The 21158-nt window shown below is 35.7% G+C and overlaps 2 protein-coding genes across 8 annotated transcripts in view; both read right to left on the bottom strand.

Moving 5' to 3' along the window:
- Positions 1–5485: 5485 nt before the first annotated feature.
- On the bottom strand, positions 5486–11782 carry LOC127423135 (hepatic leukemia factor-like). 2 transcript variants are annotated; one of them, XM_051667221.1, is made up of 4 exons: positions 11530–11782; positions 10428–10772; positions 8646–8860; positions 5486–7255 (listed from the first exon to the last, which is right to left on the bottom strand). In XM_051667221.1, the coding sequence occupies exons 1-4, from the start codon at positions 11636–11638 to the stop codon at positions 7037–7039; spliced, it is 888 nt and encodes a 295-aa protein (XP_051523181.1). In that variant the 5' UTR covers positions 11639–11782; the 3' UTR covers positions 5486–7036. The 2 variants fall into 2 exon arrangements, with proteins under 2 accessions (XP_051523181.1, XP_051523182.1); XM_051667222.1 differs by having other exon boundaries at positions 5488–7252.
- Positions 11783–16404: 4622 nt separating this feature from the next.
- The window catches only part of LOC127423486 (syntaxin-binding protein 4-like), a 50402-nt gene continuing 45648 nt past the window's right edge, over positions 16405–21158 (bottom strand). For 4 of the 6 annotated variants that reach the window (XM_051667825.1, XM_051667830.1, XM_051667829.1 and 1 more), the window contains one exon: positions 16405–18077. In XM_051667825.1, the coding sequence (XP_051523785.1) occupies positions 17969–18077 (109 nt within the window). In that variant the 3' untranslated portion in view covers positions 16405–17968. The remainder of the gene's footprint in view (positions 18078–21158) is intronic. The other 2 variants (XR_007894330.1, XM_051667827.1) reach the window with 1 other exon arrangement.

Here is a 21158-nt window from a genome sequence, read left to right as displayed (position 1 = left end):
AACTTTTGGCCGCCAGTGTATATGTGAGCTATCAAAAGCATTCTGTGATTAAGCAGAATATAGAGCCTAAGTGTTATTATATGAACGCTCTTTCAACCTTACATGTTTCTGCAGTCTGTTCTTCTCTTGATCTCCACATAGCACCTGTTTTAAAAGACATTAATGCACACCATCAAAATTACATAACTTGACCTTCTGACATCCCAGCAGTAAACGGACAAAGCATCAAACAGCATTTTGCCATTTAGATTTATTATAGACATATTTAGACATATTGTCAAAACACACTTTTAATGGTCTCTCTTCTTTACTTTTATTTCAGAGCATCGGCATTAGTTCATTGTGGATAATTTCATCATGGAAATTGAATTATTTTATCCTCTGGACACTGGATAGAGGCCTGTAGAAGACACATGTGGACACCTAAACAGGGCAAACCTCTGAAAATGTGTACAGTCACAATGTAATTTGCCATATAAATGGACAGATGTGATTACACATGCAGCTTTGTCAAACAGGCATTGAATTGTACCCATGTGGTACGAGTACATCAATTATAAATTTTGAATGTGTCAGTTATACATTTTGAATGTGTGTGTGTTTGCATATAATCATATGCATATATTATTAAAAATATAAATTTTATACTGTAATAATATTGGCTCACCTTCAGAAAATTTAATAGGAGATAATACACTTGCCTAAATGCAAGTGTAACAATGTCACTTTTTTTTTTTTTTTTTTTTTTTTTTTGCTGAAATAGGCCTATTGTTTATTTTTGTCAATTTTTATAACAGTAGAATAATATTAATCATAAAAAACAACAACAAAAATAACTGCTATATAGATGAGGGTGTATGAGTAATTCAGCATTAGTACATAGTCCATATTTAAATAGTCAGTGAAGTTGCAGGCTGTCTCCTGCAGTCTTAATATTTGTCCATATATGTTTAATATATTGTCCAGAATATGTTTAATTATTTTCTGTTTTTGCAACTAGAAAAAATATATAATTACATTTATGACAAACATAAATTTTTCACTATATAGATTTTTGAGAATTAAAAAGTGATAAAAAGTAGTGAAATGCAATATATTCGCACTCAGGCCATTTAGAGAACTAATTTTAGCTTAACTGTAAATTGGTGAATAAAAGTTAATGATTTTTTTCTTATCACACTTTGTGCATGACCTTTTATTTGCATGCTTCAGCATGATAATGACTCTTCAAGAGTTATGATAACAGCCATGGCTTACTGAACAAATTTGGAATAATTTTAACAGTTCCTAACCCTATTTACAAAGAAAAAACACAAACAATCACATACAGTATATGGATAAAATTTAACTTAAACACATAAAGTGAAAGTTCACTCAAAAATGACAATTCTGTCATCATATACTCACCCTCATGTAGTTCCAAACCTGTATAACTTTCTTCCATGGAACACAAAAGAACATTAGCCTCAGTCGCCATTCACTTACATTGCATTTTTTTTCATACAATGAAACTGAATGGTGACTGAAGCCATCATTCTGCCAAACAGTCATACTGGACTCATGAGGGTTAGTAAATGATGTCAGAATTTTCATATTTTCCTGAACAATCCCTTTAATTGATCAGGGTCAGTTATCTAGTTGTGGCCTTGAGGTGGAGAAGGCAGACAAGTGTATGGCCAGTGGAGAAAAAGGATGTGACTAGTGTAGGGTCTGTAATTGGTGCTGCCTGTCCTTTCTTTTAGCTGGATTGCAGCCAGGCAGAATGCAGGCTTGGATTAATGTTAGATCCCAATCTGCTCCCTCTGCATTTACAAATGGCTTTATATAACTCCTAGTCTATTTGATAAATGCCACATAATCCCACAGGAAGTCATCTGTGTTTGTCTGGAGTACCCACGTACTGTACTGAGGGTCTGCTCAGAACACTTGTCACTGCAGGAGTGTACCATCATACTACAACATGCAAAGGCTAGAGAGAGAGAGAGAGAGAGAGAGAGAGAGAGAGAGAGAGAGAGAGAGAGAGAGAGAGAGAGAGAGAGAGAGAGGTGAACTAGTTGCGTGCACGGGGAGGGGATGTGGAGGGGAGGTAGTGCTTAGCTGCATATTCTCTGGAAAGGATGATTACATTGATGACGACAATGATGATGATGAAGATGAGTATAAACGAGGTATTAGAATATTTTGTAACATTAATGACGGAGTACTGACAACATCTTTTCAGAGAGACATCCAACTTTGGATGGAGAACGCTCTCTAGTGGTACATTTTAGGCTTACATCTTTTAGCTGATAGTAATCTTCCAGCATCACAAGTTTAATAAACGAGAAAATCATCAATTACAATTAGAGACAGGTGTCTTCACCCATATATATATATACGTAGATGCCTAACACAGCTGCTAAGGAAGTAAAAGAAAATTTGGCTTCTTACTGTTGTTATCCAGCACTGTATATTTTTTATCTTCTTTTGCAAAGCTGTGAAAGCATAATCATTGATTTTTTTCTTTTGCTGTTGGAGCAAACAGGTAAGCAAAATTAAATTTGCTGTGGTCCCCCATTCACCGGCATTCAAGTTAAGCCAACTATGATGACTTCCGCTTCACGAACGCGGACGTGCCAACACATACACTATATTGCCAAAAGTATTCGCTCACCCATCTAATTCAATTCAGGTGTTTCAATCACTTCCATGGCCACAGGTGTATAAAATGAAGCACCTAGGCATGCAGACAGCTTCTACAAACATTTGTGAAAGAATGGGCCGCACTCAGGAGCTCAGTGAATTCCAGCGTGGTACTGTGATAGGATGCCACCTGTGCAACAAGTCCAGTCGTGAAATTTCCTCGCTACTAAATATTCCACAGTCAACTGTCAGTGGTATTATAACAAAGTGGAAGCGATTGGGAATGACAGCAACTCGTAATGACGTGTCACGTAAAATGACAGAGCGGGGTCAGCGGAGGTCGTCAACTTTCTGCAGAGTCAATCGCTACAGACCTCCAAAGTTCATGTGGCCTTCAGATTAGCTCAAGAACAGTGCGTGGAGAGCTTCATGGAATGGGTTTCCATGGCCGAGCAGCTGCATCCAAGCCATACATCACCAAGTGCAATGCAAAGCGTCGGATGCAGTGGTGTAAAGCACGCTGCCACTGGACTCTAGAGCAGTGGAGACGCGTTCTCTGGAGTGACGAATCACGCTTCTCCATCTGGCAATCTGATGGACGAGTCTGGGTTTGGCGGTTGCCAGGAGAACGGTACTTGTCTGACTGCATTGTGCCAACTGTGAAGTTTGGTGGAGGGGGGATTATGGTGTGGGGTTGTTTTTCAGGAGCTGGGCTTGGCCCCTTAGTTCCAGTGAAAGGAACTCTGAATGCTTCAGCATACCAAGAGATTTTTGACAATTCCATGCTCCCAACTTTGTGGGAACAGTTTGGGGATGGCCCCTTCCTGTTCCAACATGACTGCACACCAGTGCACAAAGCAAGGTCCATAAAGACATGGATGAGCGAGTTTGGTGTGGAAGAACTTGACTGGCCTGCACAGAGTCCTGACCTCAACCCGATAGAGCACCTTTGGGATGAATTAGAGCGAAGACTGCGAGCCAGGCCTTCTCGTCCAACAACAGTGTCTAACCTCACAAATGCGCTTCTGGAAGAATGGTCAAAAATTCCCATAAACACATTCCTAAACCTTGTGGAAAGCCTTCCCAGAAGAGTTGAAGCTGTTATAGCTGCAAAGGGTGGGCCGACGTCATATTAAACCCTATGGATTAAGAATGGGATGTCACTTAAGTTCATATGCGTCTAAAGGCAGATGAGCGAATACTTTTGGCAATATAGTGTATATGTCCCGGAACTTCATTCTTTAGTATCATCAAATCAAATCAAAATCAAATCACTTTATTGTCACACAGCCATATACACAAGTGCAATAGTGTGTGAAATTCTTGGGTGCAGTTCCGATCAACATAGCAGTCGTGACAGTGATGAGACCTATACCAATTTACAATAACATCCGATTAACACAGTACAATTTAAAGTCTAATATACACATAATTACACTCAACAATATACAAATAATAACATACACTGTACAGTATACAATACACACTATATAGATACACATTATTCAATAAAAAAATAAAAATAAAAATATATATAAAAAAAGTATATATAGTAGTGTATATAGAATGTACAGTATTGTACTGTATTGACATTCAGGCTGTCGGTTGATAGTCAGTTGTTAAGAGAGAATATACAGAGACCAGCGTTGGGTAAGTTATTCAAAATAAGTAATCCATTACAAATTACTTATTACTTCTAAATGTAATCGGATTACTTTACTGATTACTTCAGTAAAAGTAAGCACGTTATTCTTTTACTTTTAAGTTACTTTCTAAATCACCTTTCCTAGAAGTTTTTGGTTTTCCGCTCAAGTTCAAAATGTCTATTTCCTCATTTACTGTCACAACTTTCAGCTGTCACAGAAACACTAACAGACGTACATATGAATTCATATTTTAAATGTATTATATATATTACTTTAGTGCAAGTAATGTACTTAAAAGTAATATTTTAATTTGAAAATCAGTAACTGTAATCTGATTACAAGAATTTAAAATGTAATGCGTTAAATTAATTTTATGACAAAAAAAGTTTTTCCGCTTTACGAATTTAAAATAATGTCTATTTCCCTCTGTTTATTGACTTGTTAGGGGGCACACACCCTTCACAGAAATGCAAACAGATGTACATATTAAAGTAATCCATGTTTTAAATGTATTCTACATATAATACATTATTTTAGAAATATGTCACCATAGTAAAGAACAGTAATTAAAAGTAATTAACTTAATTGAAAGACATTAACTGTAATCTGATTACAATTATTTGAAAGGTATAGCACTACACTACTTTTTTATACTAAAACGTAATTATATTACAGTAATTAACATATAGAACCTAAATTAATATGGACATTACACATTCTAAACACTAGTAATGTTCCTGTCCCTAATATTCTTATATATATATATATATATATATATATATATTGTTATATACACATAAACTTTGGTCTTTTGTTTTTTATTTAGTACTGCACTGAAGAAGCTGCATGACAGATGTTTAAGTAAATTTCACAAAACAAAATAATGAATGAAATTACCCATATTATCCTGTTCAAAAGTTTCCTCACCCTTGGTGCCTCCTTCAGCATTACTGACAATCATCAGCAGTCTTTTGTAATGGTTGTGTATTTCATTTCAATTTCATTTATGTCTTGTGGAATATATATAATACAGTATCTGTTATGTCAAAGTTTAATCTAAGCTGTTCTTGATAAAAAAAAAAATAAATAATAATAATTAAAAAAATTATAGACATCTTGCAGATTTTCTTTTAGGATCTAAATGTACCTTTTCATTTTTTAAATAAACCCCACAAATCTAAATTAAAAGCATCTAAAGCCTTTGCATGTTGCGGAATGAGTAAGATGATGGTCATTACTCATCCTCATACATATACTATTTATCACTCATTAAATGCAATATCACCAGAAAACAGCTTTTTAAAAGCTTTTATTTTCATTAAAAGCATCTAAACAGGGAAAAGGAACCAAAAAAGGACCACAAGAGACAACATATTGCAAATATATAAGTCAATTAATCATATGAAGAAACAAATAATGTTAATATTTAAAACATGCTGCAATTTTATATACTTAATATAAAAGACAATTCTGTTTACTGAAATACACAATGAAACATTCTCAGATTTCATGGCCGAGAACAGCGTTCTTTTACCATGTTTGTCAAACACACAATAATACCATATTTCATGATTGTGCATCACCACTAATACAAAAAAGGCATTGACAGTATAACTTAAGTAACAACAATGGAAAAAAGAAAACAAGAAACATCAAATATTTGTTTCCATTTTGACGTGGACACCAAAGTGCCTCTGTAAGAATAGACAAATCTAAAAGGTAAAGAAACTATGGTCACATGTTCATAAGTGTTGTAATAATGCCCATACCATAGAATTTAGAACTCTTTCATATAGTTTGATGCCTATATATAAATATATACATTCATCAAATTATATTCAGAAATTCATATGAAAATACAGTAAAAAAACAAAACAAGAATAGCTTTGTAAAAACTTTCAATTTCAATATAATAATATAATCTTTTTGTATTTTATATCATTTGGTTTGTAGTAAAGTGTGATAGACTTAAAATACACCATACTTCTACTGTACATTCATTTCACAATTGACCAACAAAAGGCAATGTACCCTCATTTGTATAAATCTACTCTAAATACCAGGTTGCCAAAACAGCGCTGTTTTTGCAATAATGTCATTGCATTTTGTTCACTATGCTTTCCTTTGTTCACAGTTAAAACTGGAAAGCAAGGTAAATGCAGAATAAATTATGATCATGATCTCTGCTGAATCAGATGAAATTACTGCAACAGGCTAGTGCCTTCATACAAATATGTTAAGCTTTTTGAGATAAAGAACTATTTTAGTAATTCAAACTCTTATATCATTAATCTTGCTACATTCTGTTCTGTTTGTGAGAGTAATGTCTTCACAGAGACACAATACCTAAACACATCTGATGCCCTAAGTAGCTATGCACATGTACCACTTTCATAGACAACGCTATGGGTATGAGTCTTTAGAGTCTTCTAGCTCTGACTTTACTGCTTAAATACACCAAATCAAGGCAAAATGTTTGTGTTATAAGGACAAGTGAAATGCTACCACACACTGAAATGTAAGTAGTACTGTATGTCCTAATGTGAAACACGATCAGCAAACAGTAATGGGTTTGTTTGCAATAACAGGTAAGTTCTCTATAAGATGTATAAAATAAACACATGACATGACGAAACATTTTCTACCTTCTAAGGTGCCAAGAACAGACTGATGTGAGGGCTGGTTTAACAACAGGCCAAATGGACCTTAACCAAAGAATACTGTCCTTCAAACTGGAAGGGCACGGGAACCTCGGGGGCCCCAGGGCCTCACAGGGGGCCGTGCTTAGCTTCATACTTTGTTAGGATATTTTTACAACGCCCCAGCTCTTTCCGTAGGTCAGCAACTTCCTGTCGGAGAGCCGCGTTCTCTTTTTCCAGGAAACCAGCCCGGATTGCAATCTGATTTTCCTTGAGGCGCCGAGCGTCCCGTGACCTCTTGGCAGCCATGTTGTTCTTTCTGCGCCTTGCCCAGTATTTGTCATCCTGCTCAAAATATGCAGAATAAAGGGGTGGGGTAGAGATGAGGGAGCCCAATTACATTGTGCCAAGATTACCCTGATTGCTATTCGGTGCTTTAAGCCTAACCAGAATATGCCACAACAGTAAAACTCTTGTTATTATATTTTATGTTCAAAGTTAATTTGATTTTTCACCCAAAAATGACAATTCTGTCATATTTTACCCAGTTATGTTGCTCCAAATCCAACTTTCCGTCTTTCTTGGAACACAATAGGAGATGTTAGGAAGAATGGTAGCCTCAGTCACTATTGACTTTCATTGCAATGAAAGCGAATGGTGACTGAGACTAACATTCTGCCTAACATCTCAAATTGTATTGTATGTAATTATATAAAGTTATACAAAAAATTATACATTTTTAATTATATAAAATTATAAATGAATATAAATAATTATAATTTAATTATAACTTTGTTATACAAATATTTAAATTGTTATTTAATATATAGAAAATATTATAATTCTATGAAAGTATATATTATATAAAATTACACATAAAATATATATAGAATTATATAAATAAAATATATAAAATTGAATACAATTATGACAAATTATATAATGGTCAGTATAAGTCCTAGATAGTGATTGGTCAATATAGCATTCCAGCCACGATAAAATGTGAAACAGTAACAGCTATGACTTAAAACACCTGTATAGCACACATATTATTTTTGTTGCAATGCCACATTCTGTTATGTCTGGGACTATTTCTTTTAGTGGAATGATGACAATTGATAAATTTGCTTCATAAAATAATGTTTTAATGAAAATCAGTGTCCTTAATATTCATTTTATGCAATAATAATGAACACAGTTTTTATAAAAGCAATAAGGCACTTGAGGCTATGCTATATTGTAGGTAAAGTTACAAATGAAGGGGCTGCACATCATATCTAACAACAGCCATTAGTATATTCACAATATAGCATGGCCTCCTATTCCTTATTGCTTAAAGGCTCCCTGCTTAGTTATGATAGGCATGTCAAACAAAACTGTCGTCATTGTGACGACAAGTTTTCTCACGCATTCACTGCTGTGCAATCAGCTTTGAGCAAGTTACTACTCTACAAAGCTGGGGAGGGATCCACTTTTATTTGAAAAAATTAAAAATGACAAATCCTTTAATCCTAAACCCAGCAGAAATAAAGCGATACCAGGAAAAGGAAGATCACGTGGGCCTGGTTGCCTAAGGATGAATGAATGGACATAAGCTTCTTTGCAAGAGCCTGGAGCCCAGCTGGTCAGTGATGAAGGGTGAAAATGACCATACTGAATTTGGGGACCAGTAATATGTCTATATACAACGTCTTTATGCCCAGGTAGGCTATTAACAGAAGAACTAGCCCCAATTTACCTTCATATCATCAGGAATGAAGATTTTGCGTGATTTCTTGATCATAGGTTGAGGCTTCAGCTCCTCTTCTGAGAACTTGTGTTTTCTTGGGTCGAAAACCTCCTGGCCAGGCACGCTGGACAGAGCCAGGTCTGCTGGATCAGGCTCATAGCTCATTGGTATCTCAATGGTCTCTGGATCTATTGGGCTTGGCGTGTTACGTGACGCAGGCAAAACTGTGGGAGAAAAAAACATTTTATTTCAGAAATTATTGGAGGTGTTTGATTTTCACACTTGATGGAAGGGCTGTCGTGACTACTTTAAACCACTTGGTGGTGCACCAGACATTGATAATCCTAACTACAACTCATCAGCTCTTTATCCATAAAACCAAACTGTAGCTACAATCTTGAGATCTGTCTTTTTTCAGTCACATAAGCAATATAAAATGCTTAATTGGTCAAAAGTAAATGAGTTTAGTTTAGTTTAATTATTTTTCCAGATTTTTCCCAGAATGTCTGGAAAGCATTTTATGTTTTTCCGGTGTCCAATTTAGCAGCATTTTGACAAACATAACTTTGTATGTGGCTGCAATCACTTTTGTAACTATTTCTAATGACTAGATTATTCAAATTATCATCATTTACAATTTAAATTATATTTAATGTTAAGATACTAAATATTTTTTCATCAAAAGGAATTACTTTACGGACCTAACCAAACAAGATCTAGAAGAATAGAAGAATAATTCTGTAATTAATTAGGCCTAATTGCTTAATTATTTCCCTTGATATTAAATCCATGATTCCAAAATTATAAAATATATTTATGAAATTCCTATATAGGACGTATCAAAAGTCTTCCATAAGACTGTATATGGATGTTGCGCGCCGATGGCTCAGACTAGGAAAATGATCGTCTGTTTTGACTGGATGCAAATTGTGGAAAATACCATTATAGGGTAGTTAAAGAGACAAAAGCAGTGGACAGGTTTGAGATTTAGAGGCTTTAAACTCCCAAAAGCTTGTTTAGGCAGAGACAATTGAGCATGTATTTCAAAAAATTTCTAAATCACAACTTTTCAAAAGTAAATGCATAAGAGTATTTATTCCCAAGAAAAAAGACAAGCTGGCAAGTTTGACCACTTTATTTGACCACTTAAACTACTTAATTCATCTAGATTAAATTTTACCCAGGAAGACACGTTCATGTGTTGGAAAAACAAATTTCAAGAACAAAAAATATCTGAGATTATTCTAAAAAATAAAAAGTTCCAAGCGTTCCAAGTCAATTTTCATGGTGCTCTAATTTCAGATTTTCGGGTAATTAGAAAATCATATAGACTAGAGCTTTTTGCTTGTTATTAGATGGCTACTTTTATAATGCAATCTTACATGTGTCATCTGTATAATATTTTGTGAATCTCATCATCTGCTAGTTTTCATTCTCGGACTTGCTTATACATATACAAACTTTGTTTTTTGGAAATAAAATTAGAATAGAATAGTATTGCAAAGAATAGAACAGAGTAATCATATGTCTATGGCTGACAATTCACATTAATAGATAACTTCCTGGGCCAACATACCATTTGAAATACTCTGATGGAAACTATGCTCCTTCGTTCCACACACACTCAAACAAAAATGCATTCACTGTCTCCTATTTACCACCCACACACTATCATATTTAGACATTGACATATGACCCAGCTTAACATCTTTTCAGATGGTTGTTTTTTAAGGGGAACAGGCAAACAACTGGGTCAAGACTTGAAACCGTGGGACACAGAAACTGTTTTACCTGCTCTGCCTGGGCTGTGATGGCAGTCCTGAGGCACCATGCCTGTGTGGACAGAGGTGATAGCCCGGTTGCTGAGGTCCATGACTGAGAGGGGGTCCTGTGGCATGGAAGCCTGCTGCTGTTGTTGCTGCTGTTGCTGGTGATGGAGGCTTTGGTCATGTTGTGCGGGACTGGATTGGAGGCCATTTTCATAAAGGAACTCGTCAAGGTCCATATACTCCAATTGAAAGCTATTCCCATCGTAAGGCAATGTTTTATCCCAAAGTGTTGGCCCCAAGAAAGCTGACTGTGGAGGGTTCCCCTCTTCCTCCAACTTTTTCACCTTCTCTCTTTCCTTCCCATAACCTGAAAGAATATAAACCACACTGTCAAATCAAAATATCATTTAAAAAGACTGGACTGACTACAGCGAGTTTCACCAACATAAGTAGACTGTTAAAAAGTGGTAACCTGCAATTGTTAACTTATGGAGCCATTTCTACCTGATCTTAGCCTTAAAAAGAGATTTATTGGTAAACCTATAGTTTTAAGGTTGATTCAGTGATGTTAAATTATTATTATTATTTTTTTTTAATATATAATAATAATAATTATTAAGATGTTACCACTTGAAGGACATTTCTTAGGTTACACTTTTTTTCAGTGTAACTTTAAAGGTCAAATCAAAAAGAAATAACTCCACTTTTAACAGTGCATTTAATACATTTCACCGTGCAATAAGTAATTATAGTTAATACTTCAATCTTAGTTTGATCCATCATAATCCAAGCAGTTTTTATAAAGCAGCTTTTAAAAATTACTTTAATTTTTTACTAGTTATTAATTATGTAATAATGATATTATTACATTTTCCATCATTTTTTTATGTGGGCATTATTCTGAGCGACTTTTTTAGCTGCATCTCAGGGAAAAAAAAAAAAAAAACTATATTGATGGAACAGCACAAAAAGGACTTTCATAGCAAAAACAAATAGCTATTTATTATGCAGAGAATATTAGCATAACAGGAATCATCTGACTGACAGCTCCTTTAAATCAAAGTTAACAAAACAGTTATCCCCTATACGTTACAAACTAATACAAAGTAAAAGCTTTTAATCACCTTCATCTTGGTGCAAAGGTAGTTTCATGGGTTTTTCCAGGAGCGCCCTCAAAACGCCGTTAGTTTGCGCAGGTAGGAAAGCTGGATTCATGGTGAGCGGTCTGGACATAATCACTCTTACTCCGTGCAAATATTATTTTAAAAAAGAGAAGTGAAATTAGAGGCAATATATAATACGGACAAGTGAAGTGAGATTCTTCTCTACAGCACCAGTAAATGCAGCTTGAGGTGCGTGTGTGAGTGTGTGTATGGTTTTGCCTTGGGGAAGAAATGTGATGATCATGACCATGTGTGAAGACTGAGGTGTGTGACGTCAAACAGTCAGAGGCGGGACTATCTGGACTGATTTTCGCTCCTCTAGCAGTTTAGAGTTGCTGATAGGTGTTTCTGCATGGAATTCAACTTCCCAACTATTTAGCAAATGTTTTATTATAAGATTTAGGGAATAGCTACAGTATCTTGCTATCAGTGAACGCATGAAACTGTCCATGAAAGTGACGGTCTCATCGCATGCATTACACGCGGTGGAAAAATCAAAAGCTTACTGTCAAATAAAGGGGCGTGGCTTTGGATGAACAGAGCTGAACTGAGAGAGTGACCCAGCTTTGCTTTAATTTATATTTACTGTATATAGTTTATACGTCCATTTATATGCTGTAATCTTGATTGTTTTAGCGTTTTCATCATTTTAATCAAGTTATTTTAATATAACATATTTTAAGTAACCTTGAGGCCCCTAACTCGTTGAGAACACTGTTATCAATCTAAACACAGCGAAAGAAAGACTTTAAGCATATCAAGTTATCAAACACAATTTGGTCTGCTATATACAAACAGAAGATGCCATCAAGAGTACAAACTTGAAAACATATGCAAATAAAATCAAATAAAAACAACGGCAAAATAGGGTTTTAAAGTGATAGTTCACCCAAAAATGAAAGTTATCTCATCATTTATTCACCCTCATGCCATCCCAGATGTGTATATCTTTCTTTCTTCTGCAGAAGGTTTTTAGAAGAATATCTCAGCTCTGTTGACCCAGACAATGCAAGTGAATGGTGACCAGACCTCTGAAGCTCCAAAAATCACATAAAGGCCACATAAACGTTATCCATACAACTCCAGTGGTATAATCCATATCTTCAGAAGTGATAAGATGTGTCTGAGAAACAGATCAATAGAGCACAACAGTGCCCGCCCACTTTTTCAGCCATCTGGGTTCCAGAAGTATTTTCCCCATTCATTTCTTCCATAGACTTTTCATAAAATCCTTCATAAAAGAGTTGTAAGCCATGAACCAAACCAACCAGCTCCGAGGTGAATCACAACATCACAAACTTTGTTTAAAGGGAAAAAAGTGTTAGAAAATCGTCATGGGAGTGGGCAGTTGCTCTGAAGCACTTTTTGGGGGTTTCGTTGGCCGCTGTTCACTGATTGGTGGATCTTTCTCTGTTGTACCATGGGTAATGTAGTTGTTTACCATTAATTCTGCAATCAAACACAATTTTTAAACAATGTAGTTGAAATAACACAGATGGAAGGCTTCAACGGAAGCATATACCATCGATGAACAACCTCGTAGCTCACGGTATGTCTGCCTTTAAAGGTTTATAAGTTATTATTGAAAATAAATTTTTCTATGGGATAAATAAATGGGTGTTGTGCTCTATATTTAAATCCTTTTTTTCACCATAAATCTCCACTTTAATTTTCACTTTAAAAATGTGAAAGAATATGAAAGTGTAGAGTTACAGTATTAAAAAAAACATAAATATTTATCTGTTTCTCATCCACACTTATTATATCGCTTCTGAAGGTATTTAACCACTGGGGTCATATGGAATACTTTTACGTGGCCATTATGTGATTTTTGAAGATTCAAAAGTCTGGTCACCATTCACTTGCACTGTAAGGACCAACAGAGCTGTAATATTTTTATAAAAATCTTTGTTTGTGTTCTACAGAAGAACGAAAGTCACACACATCTGGGATGGTATGAAGGTGAGTAAATGATGAGGGAATTTTCATTTTTGGGTGAACTATCCCTTTAATGAGGATAATCATAGTCATCAAGTTTCAGTACAATTTAATGGCAATTTTAAGGTATTTTGACCTTAATAAAGGTAGCCAGTGAATCAGTACCAATTGCATTTGAAAAGTCAAAAATCTATGTAGAGGGGAGGGAGTTTTCTAAAAGAAAATTAATTTATATAAAATATAGATAACATATAAAATATAGATTCATTTAAATTAATCTTGAAATTAATCTATGTTTTATATAGTCTGGCATTTATTTATTTGCTCAAAAGATGTTTATAAGCTATTGTAAAACCTTTCAATATCTAGTATCATATAATTCTGCTCATTTTATATATGTGTGGGCGTACATCAAGTGCAGATGGGGGTGACCTACTGTTTCCAAGAGAACTTACATCAACAAAGCTTAAACGCCATGTGAACATACTTGAAATGTAAAAAAAAAAAAAAAAAAAAAAACTCTCATCAAAGCACTATGGTATAGTATGGTCAGGGTTGGGAGGGTTAATTTTGAAATGTATTCCACTACAGATTACAGAATACATGCTGTAAAATGTAATTTGTAATGTATTCCATTAGATTACTCAAGGTCAGTAACGTATTCTAAATACTTTGGATTACTTCTTCAGCACTGGTAGATTTTGTCACTTGTTTTGACTATAAAAACTCTGCCAGTACAGTAAGACAAAATACACATGTTAAAAATACATTCTCTGAAAAACCTAAATATCTTATGCAGTGTTGTTTCTAAAACAAGATAAATCAAATTGATTTTGTTTTAAGGATTTTTAGATATTTTTACAGGAAAACAATAAAAAAATTATTATCAAGAATACGATTTTTGCCCTAATATCAAAGGTCTAACTAGAAAAAAAGAAATTATGATCCAACATGAATTATTTTTTTTTTTATCCCCTTTTCTCCCAATTTGGAATGCCCAATTCCCACTACTTAGTAGGTCCTCGTGGTGGCGCGGTTACTCACCTCAATCCGGGTGGCGGAGGACAAGTCTCAGTTGCTCAGTCCGCACATCTTATCATTTGGCTCATTGTGCATGACACCGCGGAGACTCACAGCATGTGGAGACTCATGCTATTCCCCGCAATCCACGCACAACTTACCACGCGCCCCATTGAGAGCAAGAACCACTAATCACGAACATGAGTAGGTTACCCCATGTGGCTCTAGCCTCCCTAACAACCGGGCCAATTTATTTGCTTAGGAGACCTGTCTGGAGTCACTCAGCATGCCCTGGATTTGAGCCCACGACTCCAGGGGTGGTAGTCAGCGTCAGTACTCGCTGAGCTACCCAGGACTCCAACGTGACTTTTCTCGATAAAAAAATATGATCGTGCCTGGTAACATGTGCATGTAAAATGGTTAGAAATAGCATTTTAACGTAGCATAAATCTGACAATTTACACAAGGTTTATTTATATTTCTTGTGCTCCAAACTAACTTCAAACGTACTTCTCTGTCTGCTTGTATGAATGTAACACATCATAAGAAAGTGTTTCACCGCTGTTCAAATGCACTTTGGATCGCATCATTTATATGTATAAATGTTTTCCATCTGAAAGGGCTAAATATTAAATGAAACAAATTACAATAAAATGCAAAGTAATCTCTTCAGTAATCAAAATACTTTTTGAATGTAACTGTATTGTAATTACCAATGATTTAAATTGTAACTGTAGTGGAATACAGTTACTTATATTTTGTATTTTAAATACGTAATCCTGTTACATGTATTTCGTTACTCCCCAACACTGGGTATAGTATATCTTTAGCTATTCCAGTCATCAGTTTTGCTAATACACTTTATTTGGAGCTACCACCCTTGCCATCCTGGCATACTGAGTTTTGGCCTCCAAATGCACTTAGAACAGGTATTGGTTATTACTTCAAAATACTTTGATACTTTAATATAAGATTAAATAAATTGTGAACTTTACAATTCAAATATATTTAATATAATTTGTTACCTGGTTTTAAATGGTCACAACAGACTAATGTACAGTAATGGATGGGAAATTTGAATACATTTTCAGTGATTTTCTAAATAAACCAAGCTGAGCATGAAAAAGGCAAATAGATTTTTCTATCAGAGTCCTATAGAACTTGTCTTTCTTCTTTTTTGTTACCTTGGTAACTGGTTGCTAAAGCAATCAGATGTGACGTTCCTTGCAGAAAAGTAGGCCACGACTGGCCACTCCTCCTCTAATTTAGAACAACTAAACCACATGTTGTAACATGTGTCTGACAAATTGGAAACAGGATGGATTGCAACTAGTTAGATGGCAGGCAGGCCTACACATTAGCTACTCTGAAATGAATAATTAATTGTCTTTAGTTGTCATCTTTAGACATTTTCCAAGATGACATGCTGTACCAAAACTCATTAATGATGTGTAGGCTATTCATTCCTTAATTATGTTTATATGCCTCTTGGTAATCCTGGAGGAGCATCAGGTGTAGATTGACATCATCAAATTGCTAATTCTACTGATCACGAAGCACAGAGAAGAGATTTCCAAAAGTAATGCATATGGTATGCTTCAGAATAGAGCATATGTCCTTATCAGTGGTGTTTGGGATGGATGGATGGATGGATGGATGGATGGGCATATAAACATTTTATTTGATTTGAAATTCCTGCAAACAACTCTATATATAACAGTACCTGCTATGGAGAGAAAAATCAATATTTCTTGCCTACGGTGTTAACAGTGTGAGAAGTGCACACTCAGCCTGAAATAGACACGCACAGCTAATAGTCTTTCAAAAGGCAAAAATGTGGTTAATGCGCATGGATTTTTAACAGTTGATCTTTATTAGAACTGCAAAAGTGCATTCACAAGGAAACACATCTATCTTCATGAACTACTGTATACGAGAACTCTGAGGCTAATTACATGCCATCAGGTAGAGTGAATTCACAACAAAGCAAATGTGTCATTTTCCAAAAGAAATGTACATATAAGGCATAGGGTACAACAATAAAACTGTCACATTGCTAATGGAAATAGGAAACTAATTGCACATGCAAGAGAATAAACTTTCACAGGTATGCTACCTTGCATAATAGTCTAACTAGAAACATGACAATGGATAACAGCAGAATTAAAATTATGATTTTAAGAAGTTTGAATAAAAGAAAACAAACTCCTGTTTCAACAAATCTATGCCTGAAAAAATACTTTCAGAAAGTAGATCAAAGACAAATCTAATGGACATTACAAAAGCAGTCCATCCTGGTTAACTCACTGTGTCCTTCCAAAGTTTATTCCTGCTTTACCAAGACGGCACGTCCTTTAACTTCAAACATTTCAATTATGTTTGACTTATTCTAAATGTTGGAAAACAGATTGGGCCCGTCCATTGTTTTGTCAAGGAACAGAGCAGAAAGAGAATAGTGTACAACATGAGAGGAAATTCCTAAAATGTGAGAAAACAGCGGACAGACAGAAAAACAAGGAAAACTCAAATGAATGTGAATTCATGACCTATCAAAGAGCCTTGGCCACAAGTAGTTCAATGTAAGGAGAATAAGGATTTGGAGTATCGGTTTATTGATGATTTTTAAATACGATTGCTGAAAGTTTTTATAAAAAATCATGCTACTGTATGTCTTGTTTTCCAGTAGAAATATCTATACATCTATATATTTTGAATTAAGTTTATTTTTCTTACCCCACTGATAGTTTTAAACATAAACTTCACTAAATTCTCTTAGATTTCTCTATTTCTGCAATAAGTGCACTGCAGTATCACCTTGCATTCTATATATATATATACACATACCGAACAAGGCCATCTGGCACCAACAATCATCCATACAATTATCTAATCAGCCAATCGTGTGGCAGCAGTGCAGTGCATAAAATCATGCAGATACAGGTCAGGAGCTTCATTTAATGTTCACATCAACCATCAGAATGGGGAACAAATTTTATCTCAGTGATTTGGACCGTGGCATGATTGTTGGTGCCACATGGGCTGGTCTGAGTATTTCTGTAACTGCTGATCTTCTGGGATTTTCATGCACAACAGCCAAAAACAAAAAACATCCAGTGAGGGGCAGTTCTGTGGATGAAAATGCTATGTTGATGAGAGAGGTCAACAGAGAATGGGCAGACTGGTTCAAACTGACAAAGTCTATGGTAACTCAGATAACCGCTCTGTACATTTGTGGTAAAAAGAATAGCATCTCAGAATGCTATTCTGAGATGCGGGTTGACACTGTTTTGCCGGCATGAGGGGGAACTACACAATATTAGGCAGGTTGTTTTAATGTTGTGGCTGATCAGTGCGTCATTTATAAAAAAACAAAAAACAAAAAATTTGACAAAACGTTTTGGCAGAAAGTACCAGGATAGTGCAGACAGTCTTCGGCCTTCGTCTAAGTTGTGGACTCTGGGGAGTTCAGGGTTTGGTCATTTATTCCTGGTTCCATCAGACCCAAAGAGCTCATAACAGGGTGTGTCCATGATGTTGTTTGAGTAACATGACTGCAGGAAAAAAGAAATATTACATTCATAAATTATATCACCAAATGGGAAATGTCTTGATTAATAATGATGCACATACACATTCTATTGTACAAACGTGCATAGGAAATTTGTTCTGGTGCTGGTGTGGTGGAGAAGACTGGACTTATGGGTGTGTTATGTTTCATGTGACTTCAAAGCTCTTAAAAGACTGATGGTTTCAACTTGGCTGTTTTAAAAGTTATGCAAATAACGACAATTTTTCGTGTGAAGTGGAGATTTCTTTCTTGTCTCTAGAGATCAATAGGTTACACAATTTTTGTCAGACATTACCGATTATGGCAATGACAACATGAACAGTCTGGTTTCAAACCAAAGCAGCAATATTGTGTTGTTCTGTTCAGAAAAGTTGGTTTCAGGATTCAAATGCTTGTGGTCTTTTTCACTTACAAAGAACAAAGAACAGTTTACCATCAAACTTTCAGGTGTGTATTTGCCACATATGTCTGTTTATGCCACATACAGTATGCACTTATAGCCTCTTTAAACATGAGAACTATGCTTTTTACTTTTAATTAAGGGTGCAGAAACAAAGGAACTTTTATGGTATCTTCTGTTTGTTTGGCCACGTCCACAATGATCCGTTTTCAGTTTCCTAATGTCATCGTTTCAGGGGCACCTTAATCAAGGGTGAAGCAGCCACCCCACGTCCCCTGAACTCCTTAAAAAGGTGATTTTTGTCCCCCTGCAATTTTCCAAACTAAACCCATACTAAGTCCAAATGGTGGATTTGTATAGAGTATTCTTTGCGTTTTATTACTTTAGGCTGATTGAGCGAGCATCCAGCCAATCACAGGTGAGTTTCATGAGGCGAAACAACCCTTACGTAATAGGCCGTCAGTCAGAGAGTCTAATCAATGTGGCTCCATTCATTTCTAAAATGTTGCTTTCATCAATGTTCATTTATCCATGTTTTTTTATCAGCATTTGATGTTGATCTAAATTAATAATCTAGAGATGAGGAACACACAAACGAGAGTTATTTATCGACATATCGTTCTTGATTGGCAGCATTACGTGAAATGTACTGCAGAAAAAACAAAAACAAAGGACAATCCTTCTTTTAAGCACACATTATAAGTGGAGTTTATATCAGTGCCTGAGTCTTCATTAAGTTATTTTTTACATTATGTTTGTGAGGTAATAGTTTGATCAGTTGTTTTTCCCAATTTAAGCAGTTTGCTTGATCTGTATTAAGTATGTAAAGCTATTTTTAATATCAGCTCCTGTCTTTTACCTCTATGTTGGTGTGCAGTTGACAAATTGTAGGAAAAAAGATAGATCTGCTGTGTTATTAGAACACTTAGGCATTTTTTGAAGGGAATAGATACTGTAAGTAGACACGCTTTTTATACATGAAAACGTACGGATGTTATTGAAACTCATTATAATTATTATAAGACTATGACTGTTGTCTTTTGATAAAAGTCATGCTCAGCAGTTCACAAACTGTAGGGAAAAAGATTTGCTTTGTTCTCATAATGCTTAAAACCTCTACTAGCGTCTCTTTGTAGGTCTATAGACATACAAATTTAAATTTAAATTTTCTGTTGATCGTTGTTCAACTGAACTAATTTCACACAAGACACACATTTGTCATTTGTCTGTAAACGTTTTTTAGCACCATAGAGGGCAGTTTAAAGTCCTTTAAGAGCCTGAGGTGGTAAAGACTCTGACGGGCCTTCTTCACCATGGTGTTAATGTTTCAGGTCCATGACAGATTGTGTATGCCAAGATAACGGAAACTGTCCACTCTTTCCACTGTGGCCCCGTTGATCATAATGGGGTGGTAGTTCCTCACCTGCTTTGTGCTGAAGTCCACTATCAGCTCCTTTGTCTTTCTGACATTCAAAAGGAGGTTGTTCTCCTGGCACCAGTCCTCCAGGCCTTTGATCTCCTGCAGATAAGCCCTCTCGTCGTTATCAAAGATCAGGCCCACCACAACAGTGTCGTCAGCAAACTTGACAATGGTGGTGGAGTTGGAAGTTGAGACAGTGGTTGAGACATGTCTGCCCACCCTTACTGCTTGTGGCCTATCAGTCAGGAAGTTGAAGATCCACTGACGCAGAGATGGGCTAAATCCTAGGTCCTCCAACTTGGTGGTGAGTTTAGAGGGAATTATAGTATTAAAAGCTGAACTGTAATCAACAAACAGCATATTAATATAATTTCCCTTCCTCTTGTCCAGATGAAATAGGACTGTGTGGAGGAGATGTGTGATGGCATCGTCCGTTGAGCGATTTGGACAGTAAGTCAATTGTAAGGGATCCAGGGTGTCAGGTAGAGAGGAGGTGATGAAGTCTATGACCAGTCTTTTAAAGCACTTCATCTTTAAAATACTACAAATATTAAAAGTAAATAATACGTATATATTGATATAATACTTCTATCATATTTGCATATTAATATATACTGTAATATATTAATACTGCACTGCAAGTGTTGGGTCTGTGCAAGCCACCTACTGACATCTAACAGGGACATTTCCAGAGACAGCTCCAGTAGAGAACACACCACCAAAAACCGGGACTGTCCCCAGAAAACAGGGATATCTGGTCACCCTATATTATGTCGAAAGCAATACGCTGCTTTAAAAACGGTATAAAATTCAGGGCATATTGTGCTTGTGTAACGTTGTTAAATGCAGACACACACACAAAAAAACTTAATAGGCACGTAACAAATAGAGACCGATACACAAGAACATGCAGTTGAACCAATACAGTGATCTAGTAGAATCCGAAACCGAAGACAGCTACCTCATCAAGGTATGTGTGAACTGTGCAATGACAAGTGTATGGCCAGTCTCTGTGCCAGTGGTGCGAAAGCAGATTTGAACCTCTTTAGTTAGATTACTTCAGCATTCTAACTGTGTATGTTGATAAATATCTAGTCAGTCACTGTGATTTTGACAATCTTGGAAGCTGGTATGGTATAAATTGGCCATATTAAATTACATTATATATATATATGACACACACACACACACACACACACACACACACACACAACAGTTAGTTCCGGTCCACGAATCTGATTGGA

The sequence above is a fragment of the Myxocyprinus asiaticus genome, chromosome 32 (assembly GCF_019703515.2).
Source record: "Myxocyprinus asiaticus isolate MX2 ecotype Aquarium Trade chromosome 32, UBuf_Myxa_2, whole genome shotgun sequence".
NCBI classification, from domain to species: Eukaryota; Metazoa; Chordata; class Actinopteri; order Cypriniformes; family Catostomidae; genus Myxocyprinus; species Myxocyprinus asiaticus.
This window is presented reverse-complemented; position numbering and strand designations above follow the sequence as displayed.